Source organism: Oryzias latipes, chromosome 5 (assembly GCF_053564925.1).
Source record: "Oryzias latipes strain Hd-rR chromosome 5, Olatipes_Hd-rR_3.1".
Taxonomy (NCBI): Eukaryota; Metazoa; Chordata; class Actinopteri; order Beloniformes; family Adrianichthyidae; genus Oryzias; species Oryzias latipes.
Genome location: NC_136241.1, coordinates 18,105,397 through 18,128,122, shown reverse-complemented (window position 1 = coordinate 18,128,122; position 22,726 = coordinate 18,105,397). Strand labels below are relative to the sequence as shown.

The following is a 22,726-nucleotide window of genomic DNA, read 5'->3' as shown; positions in this document are numbered from 1 at the left end:
AGGTCACCGGTAGCAACCCGAGCCGGCCCATAAATAGTGTCCATCCCAGACAGGCTCTGTGTCTGTCAATACTGAGAAAGTTCAGACACAACATCCGCACAGAGGCACACAGGAGCGCCCCTGCTGACAGCCACCTTGTGATATGGAAGTAAACTCCACTGAGCAAATTTTGTTTTCCTCTGACCTTTTGTACATATTTGTAAATACACCATTTTTTGCCTGTCAGCCCGTTGAACTCAAGTCAGTCAGGAGCCTCACACAGCTGAAGAGGTCAGGATCTGGCTTCATGTGTGGTGTTGTACTGCCCCCATGTGGCACAGAATCCTCCCTGTTTGATCAAGCCGTTTCTCTTTTGAGGTCATCCAGATTTATTACAGCTACTGTAAAAAGAGAACAAGTGCCCTTTTGCAAAAAGCCCCTTTCCTCCTTACACACAAGCTCAGTAAAATAATGAAACCTTCAGGAAAAAAAGATTTTTTTCACATCAGCAGGAACAAGCAAACCAGAGACTTCAGTTTGTTCTTCAAGGTTAGACTTCAAGAGATAAATAAGGTAAGAAGAACCAAATTGTTATATCAAATGTGGCCAACAAAGAGAGAGGGATACATGCTGTGTATAGTCTCCATTTGGAAGGATTTATTTTGAAAAAAACTCTTGTAAAAGATGTTTTGTGAAGTAATAATCAAAAAGGTCAAACTTAATTGCACATGCCTACCTACACAGATAAATAAAACATTAACACCCCCCTCCAAAAAAAAAAAAACACACAAATTTCAGAGCACTTCATGAGAGGACATATCATTGTGCTCATTCTCTTTCAGTCACTGTTGTTACAAAATATGAATATAAAAGCACACAGAGAACGTTTAGAGGGTAACATTTGCAGCACCTTGTTCATTTGACCATTAACCTTGTTTTTTTTTTTACAAAATAAAACAGTTTGTACAAAAACCAATTTAACAATTAGTTAAAAAAAGGAACACATGAACTACTTCAGCAGTATCTGTGACTAATGTCAGACATATGTGTAAACAAAAATAAAGTGTGGATGAAGAACCCAAACATGTTAATTCTTTTGTTTTGATATTTTAGCCAACAACCAAAAAATATCTAAGGTATATTTTGTGTGTCTTGTAAAGCATATTTTAAAGAATTCCCTATGCATGTGCTTTGATAAACAAACCTATAGAGATGAAATGCTGTGCCCGCTAAGAATGGAAAATTTAATACAGAATAGAGATATTTCTGCATCCTGGATGCTGAACTAGCCACCGTTTACTGAGCTCACCTATGTCACCGTTAGTGGTGCTATCACACTTCGGACAGCTGGGCAGCTTATTAGAGCATATATATTTTTCATCTATTTGTATACTGATAGTTTTTTTTTATAAAATAAATATATATGTTATCTTGTAATTTACCTGAATAATATGAGAATGTTTATGTCAGTAATTACATTGGGCACCTTCATCATGTAGTGGAAACCTTAGTGCAGCCTTGTCAGTCTAACTGAAAGAAAAAAAAATACTTCATGGATGAATCCAGAATAATAACAGCTCACAACATCAAATCAAGTTACGTTGGCTCTGTTAAGAAACTCCGGTTTGATTGTCAGCAGCTCTCCAGACACTCTCATCAGAGTGACGCTGATCCAATTGGACAAGATGTTACATGCAAAGGAATGTGACAACAGCAGCTCATTTACCAACATTGACGGCGGGGAACGAAGTAGCCACAGCGGAGGTAATGAAGAAACATAGAAGACATCTTATTGCTCTCCAGCTACTTCAGCTCCAGCCCCCCTTTAACTGATCTGACACTAATAGAGCTTGTGAAAGCTATTCAAACTCCAGCTGTCACCAAACTGCTTTCAGTTTTTCAGACCTATCAAAACAGCAAAAAGAGGTGACAAACAACCCCCACCCCATGACATATATGTGCAAAAGTACTATTTGTTTTACCTGTTCCATCCAGTTGCAGAGCAAATGGAGAGAAAATAATAACCTCTTAAGTTGAGACAGATTTTATGGTTTTTGGAGACAAGTTGTATTTTTGTAAACCCCCCCCCCCCTTTGCGTTGGAGGCTAAACTGTATTTTAAGAACTATTTCAATATACTGTATACCGGTAATCCATTTTAAGTTTCAAACTGGACAGAAGAGGGGAATTTTTGGAGAGACCAGGGGAGCGTGAATAAAGGGAGAAAGACATTAAAAAACTATAGGTAGAGTTCACACAAAGAAACAAATAGACAAAAAAGTGGATGAGATAGAAATAGAAGTAACATAAAAATGAACATAAGTTGCTGGAGCTTTATCATTATTGCTAAGGCAGTTATTAACTAAAGAAAAGTTTTGTTTCATGCACATAGACATGCTGAAATATCAGTACAAACACAAATGATTGTGCCCGCACCATACTCCAGACATGTCACCAGCCGGCCCCACGGTGGGTCCAGCATGGGGCAGAGGAACAAGGTAGGGGACAGAGGATCAGCACCTCCTGTGGCGGTGGTGTCCAAGTGACCCCCTCCCCTCACCAAAGGAACCTACATGTCTAAAGTGCAATTAAAGACATGAGTGGGCAGCACTACTCAGAAAAATAGGGGGAATTTTCCCTATTACGTGTACTAATATGTGTCTCATAGACCATCTTTCTCCTGAAGGACCCTCCAGAAATGTCATATGAGAAAGGGGAGCAAACTTCCCCCGAGTGTGGGACACTAGACCTCCCCAGCTAGCCATCAGCAGCAGAGGCACTGAAACGCAAAAGATACGGCGAAACGCCCCACCCACACACACACACACACACACACACACACACACACACACACACACACACACACACACACACACACACACACACACACACACACACACACACACACATATACACACACACAGAAAGGAGCCAGGCACATCCCCTGCCATTGGGAAATGGGGACATAAAATAACATGTTGACGTCTTTTGTCACAGTGAAGTTGAGAAGTTCCTCTCTCTGAGAACTATTAGACATTCTAAAGCTCATCATGACGGTCACTGTGCGACCACTTGGGATGGTGAGTGACATAATCGACTGCCTCCATCACAATCCGCATGAACTCCACCACGTCGAAGGAGTAGTTAGTGAACTTTGGATGATCCCCAAGTGTGGGATGATGACCCTAAAAGAAATAGGAGTTAAGAAGAGTTCAAACATTTACAACGGTTTAGAAACTGTGTTTTCAGGCAGCCATGGCTAAATTAGATGTTAATAAATATTCCAAAAATTAATCTGTACCTTTTTTCAATGGTGTCTGTGTATATTACACTGTGTGCATGTAAGAGCTTGTGTGTGACAGATGAGTGGGGTGAATTCACACAGCCTTTGCTGTGATACTGGAGTGCTAATGGCTTCTAAGGGGAGATTCTCTACCTTGTCCTGTGGGAGCACTTTGTCCATTTTCTGCCAAGTCACATATCGAATGCCCCGCAGACGAGCCAAATCTCGATAGCAGCTCTCATCCTGACAGTTATATCTGAGAGGAACAGATGCACACACTTATCTCTTGTTCTCTCCGGTTTGCCTCTTTTTCTCTGCTCTCATAAGCCCTGTGTGAATTCCCCCATTGACTAAAAACCACCCCGTGCCTTACAACATGAGACGCTGCACACACAAACAAACAAACGCCATCCCTTCAGTCAGCCTGCCAAGCACCGCCAGGTGCGATGAATGCCTGATTAATTAGGCAAAATTTCACTGAGAGGCACTTTGGAAAGAGGACACTGCCTAGTCAATGGCTCCGCCCCCCCAACACCACAGCATCCTCCGATTTTCACTTGCATGGGCAAATTTCAAAGTGCCACTCACAGCTCAAATATGACCGCCCAGTCAGGGAGGAAGAGGAGGTGAGTGAGACCAGCCCCGTGCATTCCTATGAAGATGTCAGAGTTGTGGCTGATCTCCAACTGCTTCAGGAAAGAAACATCTCTGGAAGACAAACCGGACTCCTTTATTACTTAAACAGTCACGTATTTCATTTTTTGAAATGTATGCAAAAAGACTCAATCATGTCAAATCTAGCTGCTCTCAGATTGAAAGCGTTATTAAACTCACTTGTATTTGTAGTCCACCACAGTGACCTCCAACAGAGGCACCGTCTTGAGGGCATTTACCAGCTGCAAAAAACAGAGGCGTGTGTTATGTGATCAATAAGACATGCGGCTGGCGACAATAGAAATCACAAACCTTTGGTACCTGTTCTGTTTATGGAATTAAGACTTTAAACAGGCACCTAACAGGGGTGGGCAGTAAATCAATGATGGAGGAAGGTAATTAGCTTAAGTAAAAAAACAAGCAAGGAAGCAGAATAAAAGGGACCAGAGGAGAAGTAGAGAATAGAATGGAGCACTGAACTCACCTTCTCTTGGTTTAATATCCTCCTGTATTCTGTGCTGCGTGCCAGCAGGGTGAGACGAACATGCCTCTCCTGAAAATATTGTTGCACCCAATAATCAATCAGCTAAAGACAGGAAAGATATGGAGCCAGGAAAACATTATGCTTTTCCAAAATAAGGTAAAGACTTCTAAATGAAATAATTTGAAAAGAAGTCCCTGTTTTTAAAAGCTGAGGTCACACTAAAGTCATAACTGAGAAGGAAACTGTTTGTCTTTGTGTTTTTCTCTGTGTTCATTAGTTTAACCCTTGTGCTATCTCAGATGACCCCACCCTTACATTGACGTGTTCTCCCTACCATGACAAAGGTGGATAAAGGTGGAAAGATTTCATGTAATCCATGGACACCAGTGAAGATCACAAATCATTGAAGAAAAAGGGTTTAACGCACTGTCTAGTGGGTCTAGATGACCCTACTCCCAATGTTAAAGTGCCTAGGATAGCACAAGGGTTACACAGTTACTGTCCATCAGAAACACTTTCTCTTTTGTAGTCTCTACTGCCACCATGTGTTCAAAATTCATGTAACCATGCTCCTAACTTTGAATATTGGCATCCATCTGCAAATAATTAAGTCATTTATTTTTTTTAAATATTGCTTCCAGAACAAGATGCAAACTAAGAGATGGCCAGCTGCTCCAGTCTACGACGGGCATCCTTTCTAGTGATGGAAGGTTGAGGGTTTGAGGACCTTTTCTTTTAGTAGTTTTGTGTTTATTATAGTTACCTTTGTTTAAATTAAAATCAAAAGTCTATTTTTCAGTTCAGTTTTTTTTTCAACAGTGAAAATATCCAAACATTCCAAGCCTCTGGAGGAACCTTCACTGAACATTATATAAAATCTAAAGCACCAAAACTTAAGAAAATATAAAATAAAATAAATAAAAAATGTGTTTTTCTGCTACACAAGAAAGTTTAGCCTTAAACCTACAAGAATTAAATGCTGCTGTGATATTAGTTTATAACAGTACTGGAATTATACTGTTAATCATTCAGTTTCAAAACAAAAAGCCTTTCTTTACTACAAAAAACAGCCTGTTGAGGAACAAGAGTTGCTGAGAGAGCAAATCGGGAGAACAGGTGTTTGCATGCCTAATTCCTGTTTCCCGGGCTCTATTTATCAGCCTATAAATGTCAGAAAATCAATGATAGATGTGCATCATAAGGCTTGGGGCTTTTTTATGTAATAGGTCTCACATGTTGAACACTGACAAGAATCCTCATTTTAGGGTCTCACCAAAAAAATTTGACCAACAGACAAAATACAGTAAACTTGTGCATCAATAAATCCGGCTGTTTGACAAAGTAGAACACAATTTCCAGATTCAAATCTAACAAAAGATAGCAGATCTCAAGCATCTAATTTAGTCATAAAATGTTTTCTTTTGTTTCTCGCATCAGATATTCTTGACTTTAAGACTATGTCCCTTAAACTACCAGTTAGAGGGACCCCTGTCCTCTTCCAGTCTGTTCCTGTGGTGAGAAGACCCCCTAACAAATGGAGTTGGTCCTCTCCATTTTTATTCCTCTTTCTTTGTCCGTTTCCTTTTGTTCCCCTCCAAATCTATGCTGAGTATCAACAAAACACTCACATGCAGGGTTCTACAGAACAGATTCATTCCTATTGGAGAAATCTGCAACTATAATAAACTGTGTCTAAACACTACATGAAAACAAATGTCAGTAGGTTCAATGTTTCTCTCACCTTTGGTTTGTTTTGGTGGATATGAAGGCGATGCAGAACATGCTGGGAAAAAGCCCTGAACATCCCCTCAGTGTAGCAGTTTGAAACCTGAAATGAACAAAACTCCATAAAATCCTGGTTTATTAAGAAACACAAACTAATTTTATGCTTCAAATTCTTGAAGCAACAATAGTTCTATATCATTGCTTTGTTGTAGCAAATGTGCTTTATGATTAAAACAAAGAAAGACTTAAGTCTGATTAAACAAAGGTGTTCCTCTACTTTGGATCTGTGGTGAAAAAAATCGATTCCACTGCAGGAATCTGACAAATGTCAACACATTTCCTTATCTTTATGGAATGAATATGATATGAGCGGGGGTACTTCCTGAATCTTGGAAATCTCATGCAGACCCCTGCAGTGCAGATCTACATGTGAGTGCATGAATATAAACATGACATACACTGCAGGGTAATCAGCATCAGCTTGAGGCTGACCAAGCAATATTTCTCATTTCAAGGCTGAAACTACAGGACAACACATATTTATATTGGTGTCATTTTTATAGTTATCTCCTTGGAAATTATCATTTAAATAACATTGGCACATAAGCGCTTGCTGACAGTTTGAATATATTATACAACGATTTGACAAAACCTGCATGTTTAAACAATGCAACGATAAAATTGAACTGGATTCTTTTGTGCTTATGGCAACAAAAGACCAAGTTATGGAAAATAAAAACATGCCTCAAATAAATGACATTTTATTTGTTAAATAAGCTCTAGCAGCTTTTTGTTCAATGCACACCAGAACAATAGCAAACAACTTGGTTGCTATAAAATTGCTGGAACAAATGAGCCTTTCTTCAACCAACAACTGAGCTCCAATTGTTTTGCTGTGTTTCACAGCAGATGATCATGATTTCATAAAATTTCATTGTTGTTTAAGGATCTATGCAACACTGACTGAATTGTTCATGGCTGGTGAAAAAAAAGGAAAAATAGATGCATTTAAAGTAAATTAAATCTCGGTTATGGACTAATAACTAAATAAAATTGAAAACTTCTAAAAAAAAAACATTGATTATGTCAGTGAAGTTTTAGAAAAGAAAAGTTCCCATAGAAAAATCAAATAAAACACAGACGGGATGAAAACATGACTTACGAGGGGTGTGTTGTAAAAAAGGCCATATCTCATTCTTGGTAGAAGAGAGAAGAAGGAATCTTTGAAACAAACCTAGAAACAAACACAATTGGATCACACGATCAAATGTCACCTTTACCTGAAGTAAACTTGGCTCTGAAAGTCTGCACTCCTACTGTAGTCTGAAATAATGATTTGGTCTAGTGGGAACAATTTGATAACTCGCTGATTAATAAAAAAGTTGAAAATGTCTAAATTTTTAGACACCTAACTGGTTGAAATTACATCACTTGCAGTAAAATCCAATTAGAAAAGCTGCCTTTTTCAGGTGTAGATAACCTTATTTGGAAAGTTTTACTCTAAAGACAGCTGCTATACCTAGATACCTAGATACCTATACCTAGATAAACAAATACATCTCTAACACTGTGCAAGCAGATGCATTAAAGGAAATAAAAGAGGTTGTACAAACTCTTTTGGAATCATAGGTCTTCAGATGGACGATGTCATAATCTGTGAAGGCCCTCCATGTTTCACTGAACAAATCTCCATACCCATAAAAACTCTGACAAACAAGCAGAAAGAGGACATGGATAAAGGAGTGAAGAACAACAAAAAGTAAAACGTTTGGATTCAACAGGAATTGTATATGTTCCATTTCTAATGGTTTTCTGTCATTTGTTGTCATGATTAGAAAAAAACTATAATTAAAAAATGGAATAAACAGTATTCCCTAAAAGCGTGGAACCCACCGTGTCCCACATGACGATGAGGATGTCTGAGTTGAAGGAGTTGTTAATGTGTTGAGAGATATACAAGTTGACAAAGTCACAAAAATGATGGTACATGTTCACTCCTATCAGAGACACAAACAAACACAATTAATTTATGTTCTGAGCTGGAAAAAAACAGGAGACACAAATGAGTTACATTCATTGTTTTCCTGTTTCTCTTTATTTATTACTCCTTCTACAATTTTCAACATATTTTAACCATTCAACTATTAAAATGTTCAGGTCCTTCAGCTTATTCCAGCTATGACTTTTGGTTTTCAAATCCTTCAACTTTTTAAGATATTCCAGGTTTTCCAGGATTTTTTGCTCCATTAAAATAGATAGGGAAGTCTTGGTGCATGAGGTCGCTGGTTCAAGACCCCGTTCGGACAATTCCAATTTTTTAACCATTCAACTATTAAAATGTTCAGATATTTCAGCTATTCCAGCTATGACTTTTGGTTTTTCAAATCCTTAAACTTTTTAAGATATTCCAGGATTTTCCGGGATTTTTGCCCTCATTGAAGTACTTGGGGAATCCTTGCGCTTAATTCCTTCTACAGTTTTTCAATGATTTCAACAATTCTACTAGTAAAATGTTCAGCTCTGACAGCTTATTCCAGCTATGACTTTTGGTCCTTGAACTTTTCAAGATATTCCAGGATTTTCCAGGATTTTTGCTCCATTAAAATACATGGGGAATCCTTGAAAACCATTGCTTTTTTCAACCATTAAAACTTCAACATACTTTTAGCTAGAGACACAATTCAAACGTCAAAATGATCACAGCGCTTTCTACTATTACAATGTTCAGCTTTTTCAGCATATTTCTGCTATGACTTTTGGTCCTTTAACTTTTCAAGATATTTCAGGATTTTCCAGGACAGTTCAGCCATTTCTTCAACAATTTTAGCTTTCATGCTTAACTCCTTCTACAATTTTTGACCTATTTTAGCCATTCTACTATTACAATGTTCAGCTTTGACTTTTGGTCCTTTTACATTTTTTCAGATATTCCAAAATTTTCCAGGACAGTTCAGCCATTTCTTCAGCAAATTCAGCTTTCATTCAGCAGTACAGCATTCAACCCTGCATTTTACTGCTGGAAATGCAGCTCCTTCTAGTTAAAAGTGTGTTAAAATAATTTCTTTTCTTTTCCTCAAAGCATCAAACTGGTTAATAACAGGAACTTCTAATTTGGTATGTTTGCACAAACCAGCATCGAGCTTCATAAAAACTGTAGGTTTTTCGATAATGATGTCACAGTGTCCATCTGTCATGGGATGAAAGTCCAGCTCTGTGTACGTCTGGAGTTCAGCGTACCTGCAATGACATGTCAGTGCTTCTGTAAATACAACACGTTATAAAAAGACCACTTATAATTCCATAAAAATCCCTGTCTCAACTCATGTATACAAAGTTTACAGAGGTCAAAGCTTTTTTCTCACAGTTTATCTTTCAACAAGCAGTAATGTGAAACAGTGGTAGGGCGGTCGACCCATGATCGTAACATTGCAGGTTCGATTCCCGCCTTGCACGCCCATGTGTCGAAGTGTCCTTGGGCAAGACACTGAAGCCCACCTTGCCTCTGGTGGGAGGTTGGCGCCAGTGTTCGGCAGCGGAGCCGCCATCACTAAATTTTCCAACGGTGTGAGTGTGCATGGATGTGTGATTGTGGCCCTGTGACAGACTGGTGACCTGTCCAGGATGTCCCCCGCCTTTGCCCACAAGTGGCCAGGATAGGCTCCCAAAGGGGGTTTAGAAGATGAATGAATGAAAGAATATTGTGGAAAATAGTATTGTAGTTTTCTCAAACATGCATTTCTTGAATAGGCAGTCACAATAAATGAGAGTAAAAAAAAAAGACGAGCCAGCCAGGAGTCGAACCTAGAATCTTCTGATCCGTAGTCAGACGCGTTATCCATTGCGCCACTGGCCCTGAAAACAGCAAAGAGGCCTGCTGAGTAATAGATGTCGTGTGTGGGGGAGGGTTCCTTTTGTCATGGAGGGTTCCGCTGCGGGCAGCAGTCTATTGCTCCTTTGTGTATTTGAGTGTGAGCATCAGTGAGCATGTGCACACATGCATGTGTGAGTGTGAGCGTGAGTGTGCGCATATGCATTTAACCCCTGAAACACTAGTAAAGTGCAAGTGAGGCAGTTTTGGGACTTCCACCACACTTCTTTGTTGTTATATTTGGCACAGTGAATCACTTTACAAGCTGAAACTTTACTGTCAAAAGTCCAGACTTCCTGAAACTCAAACAGGAGCTCTGGGGGGGAGAAACGCTATCCTGAAAAACAAGACCAGGAGTGAGGCATTACCTGTGAGAGTCTTCTATTCCTTTTGAGAGAAAACTGCAATGTCAAAGGTTTCTGATTTGTTTAGTAATTTTAAGTGTTTAACTCAACCCTTCTGTCTCAGTTATGACAAGTTTGACATTCATATATTTCTGGCATTTCAGTTGGGTCCAGGATGTGCTAGTTTGTAATCAGCCCATTCACTCTGACTTCACCAAAACCAAAAGAAAAGCGCAGACAGCAAAGAAAAAATGTAGGAAATATTCATAATGATTCAATCACACGAATCAGCACAAATTGCATTAACAGTATGCTTTTACGTTTTTCAGATATTGTATTGATATTAGTATTCCTGTGATTTAAAGATTACCGAAATTTATAAGCAATTTGACATTACAAACTAAAGAAAAAGAGGTCAATCTACAAGGTTTTCTTGTGGATTGATGGTAATGACTTGATGCTGTCGCTGTGTTCCAGTCAGGAGAGAAACCTCTAATTTAAAACAAAGAATGAAAGCGTGTAACAACAAGGACCCACCAAGACTGCAGAGGACTCTTATGATCTCCTTCAGCAGCAAGTGCCTGCTTGTTCAGTTTGCAATGTCCTCCAATTTCTCCCATTTGAATGAAGTCCTCCTGGAACCTATAGAGTAGCAGAGTTTAAGGAATTTTGATCAGCAATAGTGCCACCTTTTTTTTAATTTTAATACAATTTATTGAAGCTGACCTCTCGTGACCTCTGCGTGGCTGCCGCAAGTCCAGGTAAAGGTTTGTTGCTCTGCAGAATCTGGCGTGGCGAGTACACCTTAACGACGAATCCTCCTGAAACACAGTGATTTAAAAACAAAAAAAACTTTAAGTGATATTAATATACTTATGATCTTAAGGGTTCTGGAAATGATTTTTTAAATATCACAATGATTAAACTCTTTAAAACCAAAGAATCTACTGTCAACTGTGTGTCAGCTCTTAAGTTGAACATTGTGTTGATTTTAGCAAGGTAATTTTTTTCTTCCTGTTGACTCAGGAGGCCGGTGGGAACTAAGGAAATGAGGGAACTTACTGGATTGTTGGCCTTGCAGAGTGTTTTGAGCTCAGAGAGACGCTCGCCCACATAGCCGAAATCAGCCTGCTTCCAGAAAAGTTCTCGGGCTGCGTCCAACGAACGAGCCCTGACAAGGCAGATTCAATGTAGAAACCGCTTTTTACTCTTAATGGATCATCTGTGAAGTATGTTATATATAAGCACACCGGTACTGTAAAACAACTGATTTTTAAACAAGACTGAAAATGCCCTGACATTTTCTAGAAAGACTCTAGGAGGACTTGACAGTTACAACCAAGTACCACATAAGGCGTAGTACCATCCAGAGTCAGCTTTGGTGCAGGCAGGGTAGCTGAAGCGTTTCTCTTGGTCACAGTTCTTTTCATAACCCCAACAGGCTGACAGATCCTGCAGTGCATCCTGTTAAAAAATTAAGGTAATAAGCACATATTTAACAAAAAGGTGTCAAAACATGAGGACAACATAATGTAAAGTCACTGGATTATTATCATGTCCCCCCTGATGACTTAAAATTAAAAAGAATAAATGTGTGTAATTTCTGGACTAAAATACTGTTAAAAAATCTCATCAGAAAACACTGGACAAAATAAAGAAGTTAAAAAAAAAGCTTATTTCTTACTTGAAAAGGACAAAGTGGGTCCAGGCGGCACTGCTTTACTACCCTCTTGTTGTTGTGGAGGAAGTAGGGTATGTGCTCTGGTGGCAGTGAGATCCCACTGTAGTTAAAGAGCGGTGTTGTTGGCTTGTGGTTGCTGTTTTCTGCCATCTCAGTGGCGACCACAAGGACAGGAAAAACTAACCCCAGCGCTACTAGAAGCAGCATAGTCAGAGTTATGCAGACATGTGAAATACTTGCTTCTCTTCAGACCATTCTGCAAGAAAGAATTAAAAAAAAGCAAAGTCAGACCTGTAATCTTGGTTGAGAGCCTCGGACCACAGTACAAAAGCATGTGGACACAATTTAGTGTGTGGGAACGCAGCTCCAGGCAGATCTGAGATCCTCACAAGGATAAGTCCTTTTGCAGGAAATAACACTGACCTTTCCAGACTCCTGTCCCAGCCCTCATAAATAAGGCTACAGAGGGGGATGTGTGGACTGCATCGGCTGGCATCGATGTGACATATTAAGGTGGCCAAAACAGAACCCCTTCTCCCTGGCTATCAGTGACAGAGGATTTAATAGTCGAGCCTGACCTTTGTCAAAGCATTGTATCATGTAACAATAGCCTCCAAACATTCTCACCTCTAAAGGAAGGGAGGGAAGTGGGAAACTGTCTGTACTGCAAGTTAGTTAACAATGAGTTGTGAGAACTTCATAACGTTTGAAGAATTTTTAAAAAATAAGCAGTTTTAAACTGTAAATCTGGAAACTCATCTTTTTCTTCTTCCACTTTCGGCTTCTCCCATCAGGGGTCGCCACAGCGAACAAGTCGCATGGTAAATTTGGCAATGTTTTACGCCGGATGCCCTTCCTGACGCAACCTTCTCAAACCGGGCTTGGAACCGGCAGAGGTAGAGAAGGGAACAGGGAGCAGCCCGGAGTCGAACCCGGGTTTCACGGACGGAAGGCGCCGCAAACCAGCACGAGCTAAACTGGCTCCCTGGAAACTCATCTTTTTATTTCTCATAAAGAATCAGTATGCAGTCTGTCAAAGTGTCATAATGTCTAAAACATGTCTCCATTTAACCCCAAACACCCCTACTAAATTCATTTAGAAGATATATTGTAAAACACAAAAAATAGATTTGTTTACACTAGTCTGAAGATGTTAGGCGTTTGAGGCTTTTTTTCTGTCAAAAACTTAATTTAAAGAAAATAAATGAGCCTCACTTTGAGCAGTTAAGAGCAGAAAATCAGGGCTGGTAAAACAAATTTGTCATTTTAGTTTGAAACTGGCCAACACAATGAGATCAGTCTGAAATATGTTCATGAAACCAAATAGCAAACGTCCCTGTATCACAGCAAGAGGGGTCCAGATATGACTGCAGGGAAGACATGAAAAACCATTTAAAAAAGCAATTGTTAAAGATGATGTAATAAATAGATATGTTGATTTTTTTTTTCTTTTAACCAACAACATTAATTGTTTTCTCTGTTTGAGTTTATTTAGCGTGATTCTGTACAAATGTACAAAAGTTTGGACTGATTTGAAAAAAGGAGCTTGGACTCAATTAGCTGTTAAACCTCCTCAAAAGGCCTTTTATGAACTTATACTTCTGTTTATGATGTTTATTGTTTATTTTATCAATTTATTTATTAATGGTACGTTTTGCTTTAGAATGAAGGTTAAAGCAGAAATTTCGCTCTAAATGATGTCTTGTCTGTTGCTGTGAGGTTTTTATTGCCGAAGCAAACGGTCTGGTGGGTATTACGTCACATATGAATTAGGTACATTGGGTAAAATATTTCTATTGAAGAACTTCCAAGGCCAACTAAAATGCCCTTTTTTTCATCAACATATGCAACAAAAAAATAGTAAAAAAGTAATTTTGATCCAGCTCTTCATACTTAGAGGACGGGAGAACAGGGACTCAGAAGTAGTTGTCTTCGCGGTTGCTTCTCATTAACTTAAGCTAGCCTTAAGTTTCACCAACAACTGAAATGAAGCAAAGTTTCCTTTAACTTTGCAAGTAGTGAGCAGAAACAGCGGGTTCATTTACGCCTTCAAGGCTGTGAATGCCAAGTTCACCGGGATAATAACGCATTTCTTAACGATTGTCTTCGTTAAGGTGGAAAAACACGTTTATACGCTAACTACTAATGTTCTTCTAACGGAGGCTAGCCGCCGGGATCCCTAAGTCTGTGTCATTAATTAGCTGTTCCTTTGAGGCAAAGCGAGGACTGAGGCTGGAGATAAAGGTGGAATTTTCCACAGCTCAACAAAGAAAAACAACAAAATCATAAATATAAAGGCAGTTTCAGAATTACATCATGTGACGGCTGTTTGAACAAAAGCCGGTTTACCTAAAGCCACTGCCTGCTCGCACTGATAGAAGCGATGATGTTGCCGTGTGGTCGCCATAACACCGGAAATCTCATATAGCCTCCACTACGAAGCCATGACCTCTAGGTGGCGCCAAATCTACTGAGTTAAAAGCAGAATCCTATGAGGCTCATTAAGCAAATCACACTTAGTTTTTATAAATACTCAAAAAAGAGAAGAACGTCAAGTCAGTCAATTGTTTTTGACACAAATTCAATGCAATAAAAAATAAATAAAATCAAAATAAGACGACACAATGAAATGGTTTTAAACTTTCATTTATTTCAATGGTTTGTGTAGCATCAAGATATTGTGTATGCCTTGACAATGCATTTTTTTAGCATCTGATGTGGTCCCATTTAAATTAAATGTGACTTCTCTCTGGCAACTAAATAAATGTGTTTTCATATACAAATAAATACTCAGGAACCAAATCAAAAAAATATTTTTCAGGATTTCAGTGACGGCTGTCCCTTACTTCAGACCACTTTTGTGATTTCTATGGAACCCACAGACATACATATTATGTACAAGTTTTTTAAAACATTCTTTAAATCACTCTTAACACAAATGTGTTAAGAAATAATTGTATCTGTGTAGTGCAAAAAGGATTGTGAATCTTTGCTAAAAATGTTATTTACAAAACATATCACTGACTGAATCATGATAAGCAACTACCAAAGCAAAGTCCCAAAGAATTCAGATCAAAAACTGAATCAAAAATAACTTTTTCCTTCATAATAATCTGGTAAATTGAATTATGATTTGCCTTTTCCCAACCATTCACTGTATTCCAACACTACCTTGGATAGAATATGAATTAAAGAGGTTAGGATAAAAAAAAGTCTGCCCAAAGTTCTTTTTTTTAATACCCCCTTCATGGCCAAAATTATGGAGGAATTTAAAGCAAAAAAAAATACATGAAACTGGTTTATTTTCGACTTTGCAGCAATTCATCAATCTGAGTTTTGTACATGTTCTTTACATCTATAAGGTCCAGCCTCAGCTCCTCCGCTTCCTCTGCTTTTTCTCCATACATCTGCAGAATGGTGTTGTGCCTTTGCTCCAGATCCTGAGATGCCAAAGAAAACAAATGAGAAGATTTATAATGAATGAAATTCTCCTTAAGAAGGAAAACCATTTATAATCCTCACTGTGTAGAAAAAGCAGAGCAACCATTTCTGTTTTGCATAATAAATAATAATAATTATAATAATAATAAAGTATTTGCACCTTGAGCTGAATTTTCAACTTTGGAATGTCTTTCACCATTTCTTCCATGTCATCATTACTGTTTGTCAGTCGAACCAGTTCTTCAGCCATCACAGCACGACTCCTTTCCAAGTTTGCAATCTCAAGCTATGAAGGCGGAAGGAAAGCAAACATTTGCAACAACTATATTATGAAACAATTTTAGAAATACTGAGTGAACAATAAAATAATAATGACGTTTCTTTTATAGCTTAAACCTGAATTATAAGCAGCCCCCCCCACCCACCTGCAGCTGTGCTATTTCTCCTTCTCTGAGTTTGAGCTGCGACTGCAGGTTTTCTACGATACTGGAGCCTCCTGACAGTCTGGCGGCCTCGTACAGGTTAGTCCCGCTCATCGACATCGACATCGTTCCCAGAGAGTGCTCTAGAGAGTCATCCTGGGTATGAAACAAATATGGGATAACATTAGATAAACTATCCTTTTCTGCGTTGTAGTGTTGCCGGATTCTAGTTTAATGGAGGAACCTGTGAAAGCACAGAAATGTGCAGCCCAGCATTGTCCGCTCCACTGACGGAGCTGGAACGAGACAGGGAGGGTGTGGAGGATGCTGGGGGCTCTCCAACAGAGTTGGTCATTGTCTTCCGCTCCTAATTCAGAGCAAATAAAGAGGAAAAGTTTGTATTGTAAGAAACAAAACCAAATTAGCAGTAAAAATTTTTTTTTTAACTATTTTGAACCTTTTCCTTTAGCGTCTCTTGTGCCAAATAACATTTCTTCTTCTCCTTCTCCACCTTAATCTTCTCCATTTCTAGTTGGTTGACCAGCAGCAGCTGGAAGAATAAGGATAAAAACACAAGTGAGCTTTTGTTTCTTTCAAGAGAATAAGAAATAACAGAAAAAGAATAATACCGGTAGTACCTTTTCTTTTTTGGCCTCCTCCATCAAACGGCTGTGCTCGCCTCGTAAATTTGTTAATTCAGCATGCTCTCTACAAGAACAAACAAATACATTTTCACGATCATTTTATAAAATGTCGATACATTTTTTTAAATAAATGCCAACCAAATTCAGATTCCTCTTCCCCAGAACGTGAATGTGATTTTTCATGTGAAAAATTGTTCATTTTCTAAAGATGAGAGGCAGCAAAATCCTGTGAAAGTTTGACAGATCTAAACACATCGAGCAAGCCAGGAGGCAAACCGAGATCTTCTGATCTGCAGGTTGTTATGTTACCCACTGCACCACTGCCCTGAATGAAAGTCAACCCTTTAGCACAAAGGCCATTTGTCTGTCAATAGAGACTGTTAATAGGGGGTGTCCTTGAACTGCAGCCCCGCAGCCGGACTGGATGCAGTGTGAGCCCAGGGCTACTAAAAGGTTGTGTGAGCAAATGGATGACAGTAGAAGACATTTTTGTTGTTGGTGTGTGTTCAAACTTGTGTCTTTTAATTGAAATGTCATTATAGTATACTTGGATTTAGTCTACCTGCTGCTCTCATCCTCCAGCTTCTCTCTTTTGTTTTTTTCAGCTTCCACCTGTGCAAGAAGCTTAGCTTTTTCCTGGCGAAGTAAGGAGTTCTGAGATTCCAGAGAAACCAGCTGGGCCTTGATTGAAAGAAGTTCTTCTGTTGCTGATCGCTCCTTCTCCACAGCAACTGCTAGCTGTGCCTGGGCATCCACTGTGGCCATAAAGAGCACACAGAAAGATGTTAAAGGGGGGATGATAAATGTAAATACATAAAAGATTGAGAGTTCATACACAACATTTTACCTAGTCTATCAGAAATGTTCTTTTCTATTTTTTCCCAGGATGCCGTTTGTACCCCTAATGTGCCTTGTAGGTTCTCAATTTGCCGCAGTAGAGGCCGTGTGGCTGAGGTTACACTCTGACTGAGCTCCTGGTTTCTGTTCTCAGCTTCTTGTAATCTCTGGAATAAAAACAATATAAAATTAATGTAACCAACACACTTACGGTACATTAAAATATGTATTATTTTTTTCTTTTACCTGCTGAAGCTCACTGATCTCCTCCCTTAAATAATCTTCTTTCCTTGCTTGCTGGATTTCTGCTCTCTGCAGAGCAAGCCTCAGATCAGCCACCTGTACACAATAAAATATTGATGTGCTGTCGGGTTATTGTTGACAGAACATGGGGGAATACAAGAAGGATGTCAACAAACAGCCAGGTTTGGTGTGAATTTGACACCGAATGCCTCCGTCTTCCTTCTACAGCACCAGTACAACCACGTGGGATTGCAGAAGCACACTTAGCTCACAGAGCAGACTGTGGTCAGTTCGTTGTGGCTTTACCTGGTTGGCCAGCGCCTCCTGCTGAATCCGGGCCTCCTCCTGGGCCTTCTCCAAAGCCAGACTCAGCTGCTCTTTGGCCTGGGTCTCCCTGCTCAGAGCAGCCTCCTCAGCCTCACTGACTCTGCTGGCGTTCATCTTATGAAGCTCTGCCAGCTCCCTGACAGCAGATGAAGTCTATCACCACTCTGATTTCAGTGCATTAACACACAACAACTGCACACTTAATAGGAAATCACTGCTTTAAGAAAAAAAAGGGCATTTTCGAATTATATTCCTGAACTACAGCCGAATAGTCAATTTGCCTTTTGTGACATCACAAATGTAGGTGTTCAAAACAATCATAAGCTGGTTTCAAACTGATTTCTACATGAATTTGTAATATATTGTTTTGGTTAAATCCAAAGCAAAAGCTTTGGATTGCTGGTTGAAAATAAAAATAAAAAGCTAAATTAAGAAAGAGGATTTGAGGAATGTTTGAGTCATATTGCTGTTTAAAAATAAGGAAGAAAAATGTGTGACAGCCTTTTATTTATTTCATTGCACATTAAGCTTAGGCTCCTTTAGAGTTCAGATCCTTGATAAAGGGTTGAGAGCAGGGTGTGTCACTATTTACTTGTAGGAGTTATCGAGTGCGGCCTCAAGGCTCCTATTTTTCTCCTGCAGCTCCTCCACATCGGCCTGCAGGCGGCTCAGATCTTTTTCCTGCTGTTCTCCCACAGCGTTCAGCCTCCTGATGTTCTCCCTGTGCTGTTTCTCCACCTCCTCCTTCCCATCGAGTATCTGAAAGCACAAGACTTACTGTAACTATGGATGTTTTGAGCACAATTGGAATGAAGAGTAACTGACTAAATGTTTATTTAAAAAAAACTGATATGCAAAGTAGCGTCAGCAAGGATTTATTCTCTTCAAATAAAACAATTAGTTGTTCCCTTATGTTTAAGTAGTGGCCTGCCAGCGACAACATTTAAACTCGAAATGTTTTGGTGGTTATGTTTGACTCTTCATCCTGACCTCCTGCAGGTGCCCGAGCTCGTCCTCCTGCTCCTTGATCTTCTTCTGCTGTTTCATAATCTTTGAGTCACTCTCCTTCTCCTTGACACGCAGTTTTTTGATGATGTTGCTGTGCTGCAGCTGCTGCTTGGAAAGTTTTTCACCTAAAAGGGGGGAAAAAAAGGGATGTTTAAACCTTATGTGAGTAGTAATTAAGTGGCAAGGATTACAATTATGAACTGCAAACACCTTTTTTTTTTAAACACATGATTGTTATTTTCAAAGCGTTTTTAAAGAAAGATTAAATCTGCTGTTTTGAATCTGTGGCTGTAATGATAAAGTTTGCCTATTTTGTGTTTGTGTTACACAGCAACTAAGCAATTCAAATCTGTTGTAGGAGGATACGTTGGTATTTATGTAGTTGCCAAGCAGGATGCTTCTGCTTCACTGACTGCAGCTCTAAGCAAGTGATAAAACATTTCATCAGTCATGTCAGCAAATACTGAGAGTTTCCAGCGTGAGCTAAATGTCTCTCCTTTTCATGACCAGTCTCACCTTCCTCCAGAAGCCCCCTGATCTGCTCCTCCTTTTCTTTGATTATCTCCATTGTATCACTGGGGTTCAGTCTTGTAGATAGCTCCTCTCGTAAGCCCTTTATCTCCTGTTACGTTAAAAAGAATGGCAAACGTTGACAAAAGTATTGGATTGCAAGACTAGGGGAATAATGGTAACAATAGACTCTTATAGGCTAAGAAGCTCATAGAAACTGATTCCAATACCTTCTTGGCGATGTCTCTCTCTTTACAAGCCAGTTGAGCCTTTCTCTCTGCTTCTGCGATGCGCTGGGTGAATTCATCTTTTAGGGACTGAACAGTGGAGCTTTCTTCCTGCAAGTTTGTCACCTCACTGAAAAATAAACAGACTAGTTTAAGAGCAGAACTCATTTCAAACACTCAACCTCAACTGCTTCAAAAAGAAAAAAAATAGCATTAATGCAATGTCTTGTTTGACTTGTTTGTCAACAACGGCAACTCTTCTGTTTGAGATTGCACCTAGCGCCTTTGGGAATCTCATATTTGAGGGACTCACTCTTTCAAATTGTCGCACTCCTCCTCCAGCCTGGCTTTTTCTTTGCTAACTGCCAGCAGCTGCGACTCTCTTTTGTCAAGACGACTGGACAGATCATCGATTACCTGAAACATGGATGCAGATTGTTTTTGAGAGACTTGTTGGAAATGCAAAAGACAATAAATATCAAAAGATGTGTTTAAGTGAACTGCAGATTACCCTTCATGAAGACAAACATAGTTAAGACTTTGTGATATTTGAAATGCATAAATAGGAGTTTCCACAAATCGACGCTATTTGCACTTGTCTTAATGACGTTGACAATCTAATGAGAATTTGCGGTATTGATGTCTACCTTTCAGATTTATTCAAGGAACCATGGATATGTGCTTCTATACCCAAGACTAATTTACAATGACATTTGTTATGGTGTCCCATTTTTGATTATATCTCATTAAATCAGCCGTTTGTAGGGCTGGATTGATGTTTGCAGAAAAAAAGCCCACAAAATAAACACATATGAAATTAAAATTTACTTGGAATGAATGAATTACCTTTTGAAGCTCCAATATCTGAACAGTAGAAACACTTTTCATCTCCTCGGTAATGGGCAGAGCGCTTTCTGCTTCGGCTTTGCACAAAGGCTCAAACACTGTAATAAAGGCTTCAGACTCCATCTCCGTCAGTTCTTCGGGCTGCTCACTGTTCACAGGCGTTGCACTTCGCCCACTTTCCTCCATCTCATCCAGTGACTGCTCCCTTGTCCTCTCTGGATGTTCCTGCTCCTCACACTTTTCCTCCTCACCCCCTTTTTCCATTACTTCTTCTTCCTGCTTCTCACATGTTAGAGAAGCAGGACCAGTGGTGACGGACGCCAGAGTCCGACTGGCAGAGATCTCGTCATCCGAGTTGACCTCACTGACACTCCGGCTGTCCAGTGACTGCATGCTGAATGAATCAATTCGCTCGAAAGCATCTGAGGAGGAACCACAGCTCTCTGTGAGCTTCGGGTAATCCTCTAGTTGGGGAAAATCTCCGCAGGTGGAGGCAGTGAGAAGCTGAAAGGATCCCTGCATGAGGTGAAGGCCTGCTTTGCTTTCACCTGTTTCTTGTCTGGAGCTGACTGAGCTTTCGCTCAGCACGCTCTCGTGATCAAGAACTTCAATGTCACTTGTGGTAGAGGTTCCTGAGGAGAAAGCGCTGACTGGAGGAGACGGTGTGTCTGTTTGGCGATCCTCTGTCTTGCACTCTTTCTGATCTGGGTTTGCTTCTTTGGAGGACGACGAGGCCGAAGAATCTGTAGGAGACTTTGCTTCAGAAGCCGAAGGTTCTGGGGGTGGCTTTGGGGCGTCGGGTTCCATAGTGTTTTCTGAGAAAGTGTCTGATTGCCCTGCTTTGATCTGTTCTGCCGGAACCGCTGAATCATCACCTTCTTTTTCACTTTCGTCCGTTTTGCAAGGCATATCAATGGAAGTAGTACTAGGGGAAACTGGCTGGAGGAGGATAATGTCTTTGTAAGGTTCTGCTGGTGAGTCGTTGGTTTCCTCAAGCGGACTCTCAGCCACTGTCTCACTGTCAGAACCCTTAACGGGTTCTGTATCAGGACTCTCTTCGGTTTTCTGGGCTTGGGAAACCGCTTCTCTGCTTTTCTTCTCTTCCTTCTGAAGTCTTCGTTGGGACTTTGTAGGGGGTACAGACACAACCGGGCTTTTACTGACTTTGACATCCCCGGGTGAAAGAAAGGCACTGAAAAAGTTCTCCGATTCATCCACAACAGTACGGGTGACAGGGGTAGTAATGGCCCCCGATGAGGGCGGGGGAGCAGTGGGCTTTTCCTCTGCAGGTGCTTCCCACTGAGTCATCCCCCATCCTCCACTTAACGACAGTTTTCCAGGTAATGAAACATCTGACAAAAAATCGATACAATGGGCTGTTAGCATTGATGACACTTCAGTGTTATGCAGTTACAACAATACACCGAGTTCCTTACCATCAGATGGCATTACAACGGTGTCACCCCACTGGTCTTCTTCTTGAATGTCCAGGACGCGATCGATTGACTTCTGAGCTGATGTTAGAGCTTGTTTAGCGAAGCTGGACAGGTGAGATGCGTTGAACCAACTCATCCTGACTACGAAGCTAGCAGCTGGTGGGGGGTCTCACAATCGCACGTTGTCTTAACTCCGTGTTGTCAATGACGACCACTTTTAGCAACAGCACGCAACAAATGTCAAGAAGATCGCTAAGGTAGAAGCTCCGCAGTTAGTAAGCTAGATAGCGTTTCCCTAAGCTAACACTAGCTGACAACCGTGTGTGGAGAGCGTTGATCTAGTTTCACCTCAAAGACAGTTTCTTTAAAAAAAATAAGGACTCTTTAGTCAGTTCCGCATTAGCACATATATCGCGACTCTAACTCCATCGTAGCTGTCAAGCCAAACGGCTCTGCTTATCCGAGGCTTTTCCGTCTTCTGGACGCAGCCTTCATCGTTTGTTTTGGTCGTTCTTCTCAACTTCTAGCTTGTAGAGCGATTAGCATTAGCATGTGTGCTACTTCCTTTCCACGTAGCAACATGACGTCACAGTCGGGTCATATTATGTTACAGAATACCGCGTTATTTCCGCCCAAAACAACAAACAGAAATAATACATTTAATTTAAAAATGCAAAATAAGGAGAAAATCGTAAAATAAATATTTTTTTAATTAAATTATTACATCATATTAAAACAAGATTTTGAAGCTAATGAAACCAGTGAATT

At 40.0% G+C, this 22,726-nt stretch overlaps 2 protein-coding genes and 1 non-coding gene across 9 annotated transcripts; all 3 read right to left on the bottom strand.

Annotated features, from left to right (window-relative positions):
* Positions 1–610: 610 nt before the first annotated feature.
* eogt (EGF domain-specific O-linked N-acetylglucosamine (GlcNAc) transferase) lies at positions 611–14,483 on the bottom strand. Of its 7 annotated transcripts, none has more exons than XM_078948009.1 (18): positions 14,367–14,483; positions 12,202–12,273; positions 12,021–12,117; positions 11,700–11,800; positions 11,399–11,507; positions 11,063–11,157; positions 10,874–10,978; positions 9,926–9,976; positions 9,255–9,361; positions 8,018–8,121; positions 7,738–7,830; positions 7,287–7,358; positions 6,141–6,227; positions 4,400–4,468; positions 4,096–4,157; positions 3,850–3,969; positions 3,415–3,517; positions 611–3,163 (listed from the first exon to the last, which is right to left on the bottom strand). In XM_078948009.1, the coding sequence occupies exons 2-18, from the start codon at positions 12,222–12,224 to the stop codon at positions 3,017–3,019; spliced, it is 1,545 nt and encodes a 514-aa protein (XP_078804135.1). In that variant the 5' UTR covers positions 12,225–12,273; positions 14,367–14,483; the 3' UTR covers positions 611–3,016. The 7 variants fall into 7 exon arrangements, with proteins under 7 accessions (XP_078804135.1, XP_078804136.1, XP_078804133.1 ...); XM_078948010.1 differs by lacking the exon at positions 14,367–14,483 and adding an exon at positions 12,441–12,580; XM_078948007.1 differs by having other exon boundaries at positions 12,021–12,273.
* trnar-acg (transfer RNA arginine (anticodon ACG)) lies at positions 9,905–9,977 on the bottom strand. Its single transcript has one exon. It is a non-coding gene; the product is annotated as a tRNA-Arg (tRNA).
* Positions 14,484–14,647: 164 nt separating the features above from the next.
* tmf1 (TATA element modulatory factor 1) lies at positions 14,648–22,582 on the bottom strand. Its single transcript, XM_004068849.5, has 17 exons — positions 21,959–22,582; positions 20,523–21,874; positions 19,990–20,093; positions 19,680–19,806; positions 19,456–19,561; positions 18,922–19,064; positions 18,524–18,690; positions 17,911–18,067; positions 17,608–17,700; positions 17,372–17,528; positions 17,087–17,279; positions 16,519–16,588; positions 16,338–16,430; positions 16,125–16,247; positions 15,884–16,036; positions 15,619–15,744; positions 14,648–15,457 (listed from the first exon to the last, which is right to left on the bottom strand). Exons 1-17 carry the CDS (start codon positions 22,092–22,094, stop codon positions 15,317–15,319), a joined length of 3,441 nt encoding a protein of 1,146 aa, XP_004068897.1. The 5' UTR covers positions 22,095–22,582; the 3' UTR covers positions 14,648–15,316.
* Positions 22,583–22,726: the final 144 nt, after the last annotated feature.

Excerpts from the sequence above, each read along its gene's own strand:
- eogt (XM_078948007.1), bottom strand. The coding sequence starts at position 12,224 with ATGCTGCTTCTAGTAGCGCTGGGGTTAGTTTTTCCTGTCCTTGTGGTC. Across the intron at positions 11,158-11,398 it reads TCTGCAAGGCCAACAATCCA|GAGGATTCGTCGTTAAGGTG; the intron begins GTAAGTTCCCTC and ends ACTGTGTTTCAG. Across the intron at positions 9,977-10,873 it reads AAGAGTCCTCTGCAGTCTTG|GGCCAGTGGCGCAATGGATA; the intron begins GTGGGTCCTTGT and ends TGCTGTTTTCAG.
- tmf1 (XM_004068849.5), bottom strand. The coding sequence starts at position 22,094 with ATGAGTTGGTTCAACGCATCTCACCTGTCCAGCTTCGCTAAACAAGCT. Across the intron at positions 20,094-20,522 it reads AGATATTGGAGCTTCAAAAG|GTAATCGATGATCTGTCCAG; the intron begins GTAATTCATTCA and ends TCCATGTTTCAG. Across the intron at positions 18,691-18,921 it reads AGCTCGGGCACCTGCAGGAG|ATACTCGATGGGAAGGAGGA; the intron begins GTCAGGATGAAG and ends TTGTGCTTTCAG.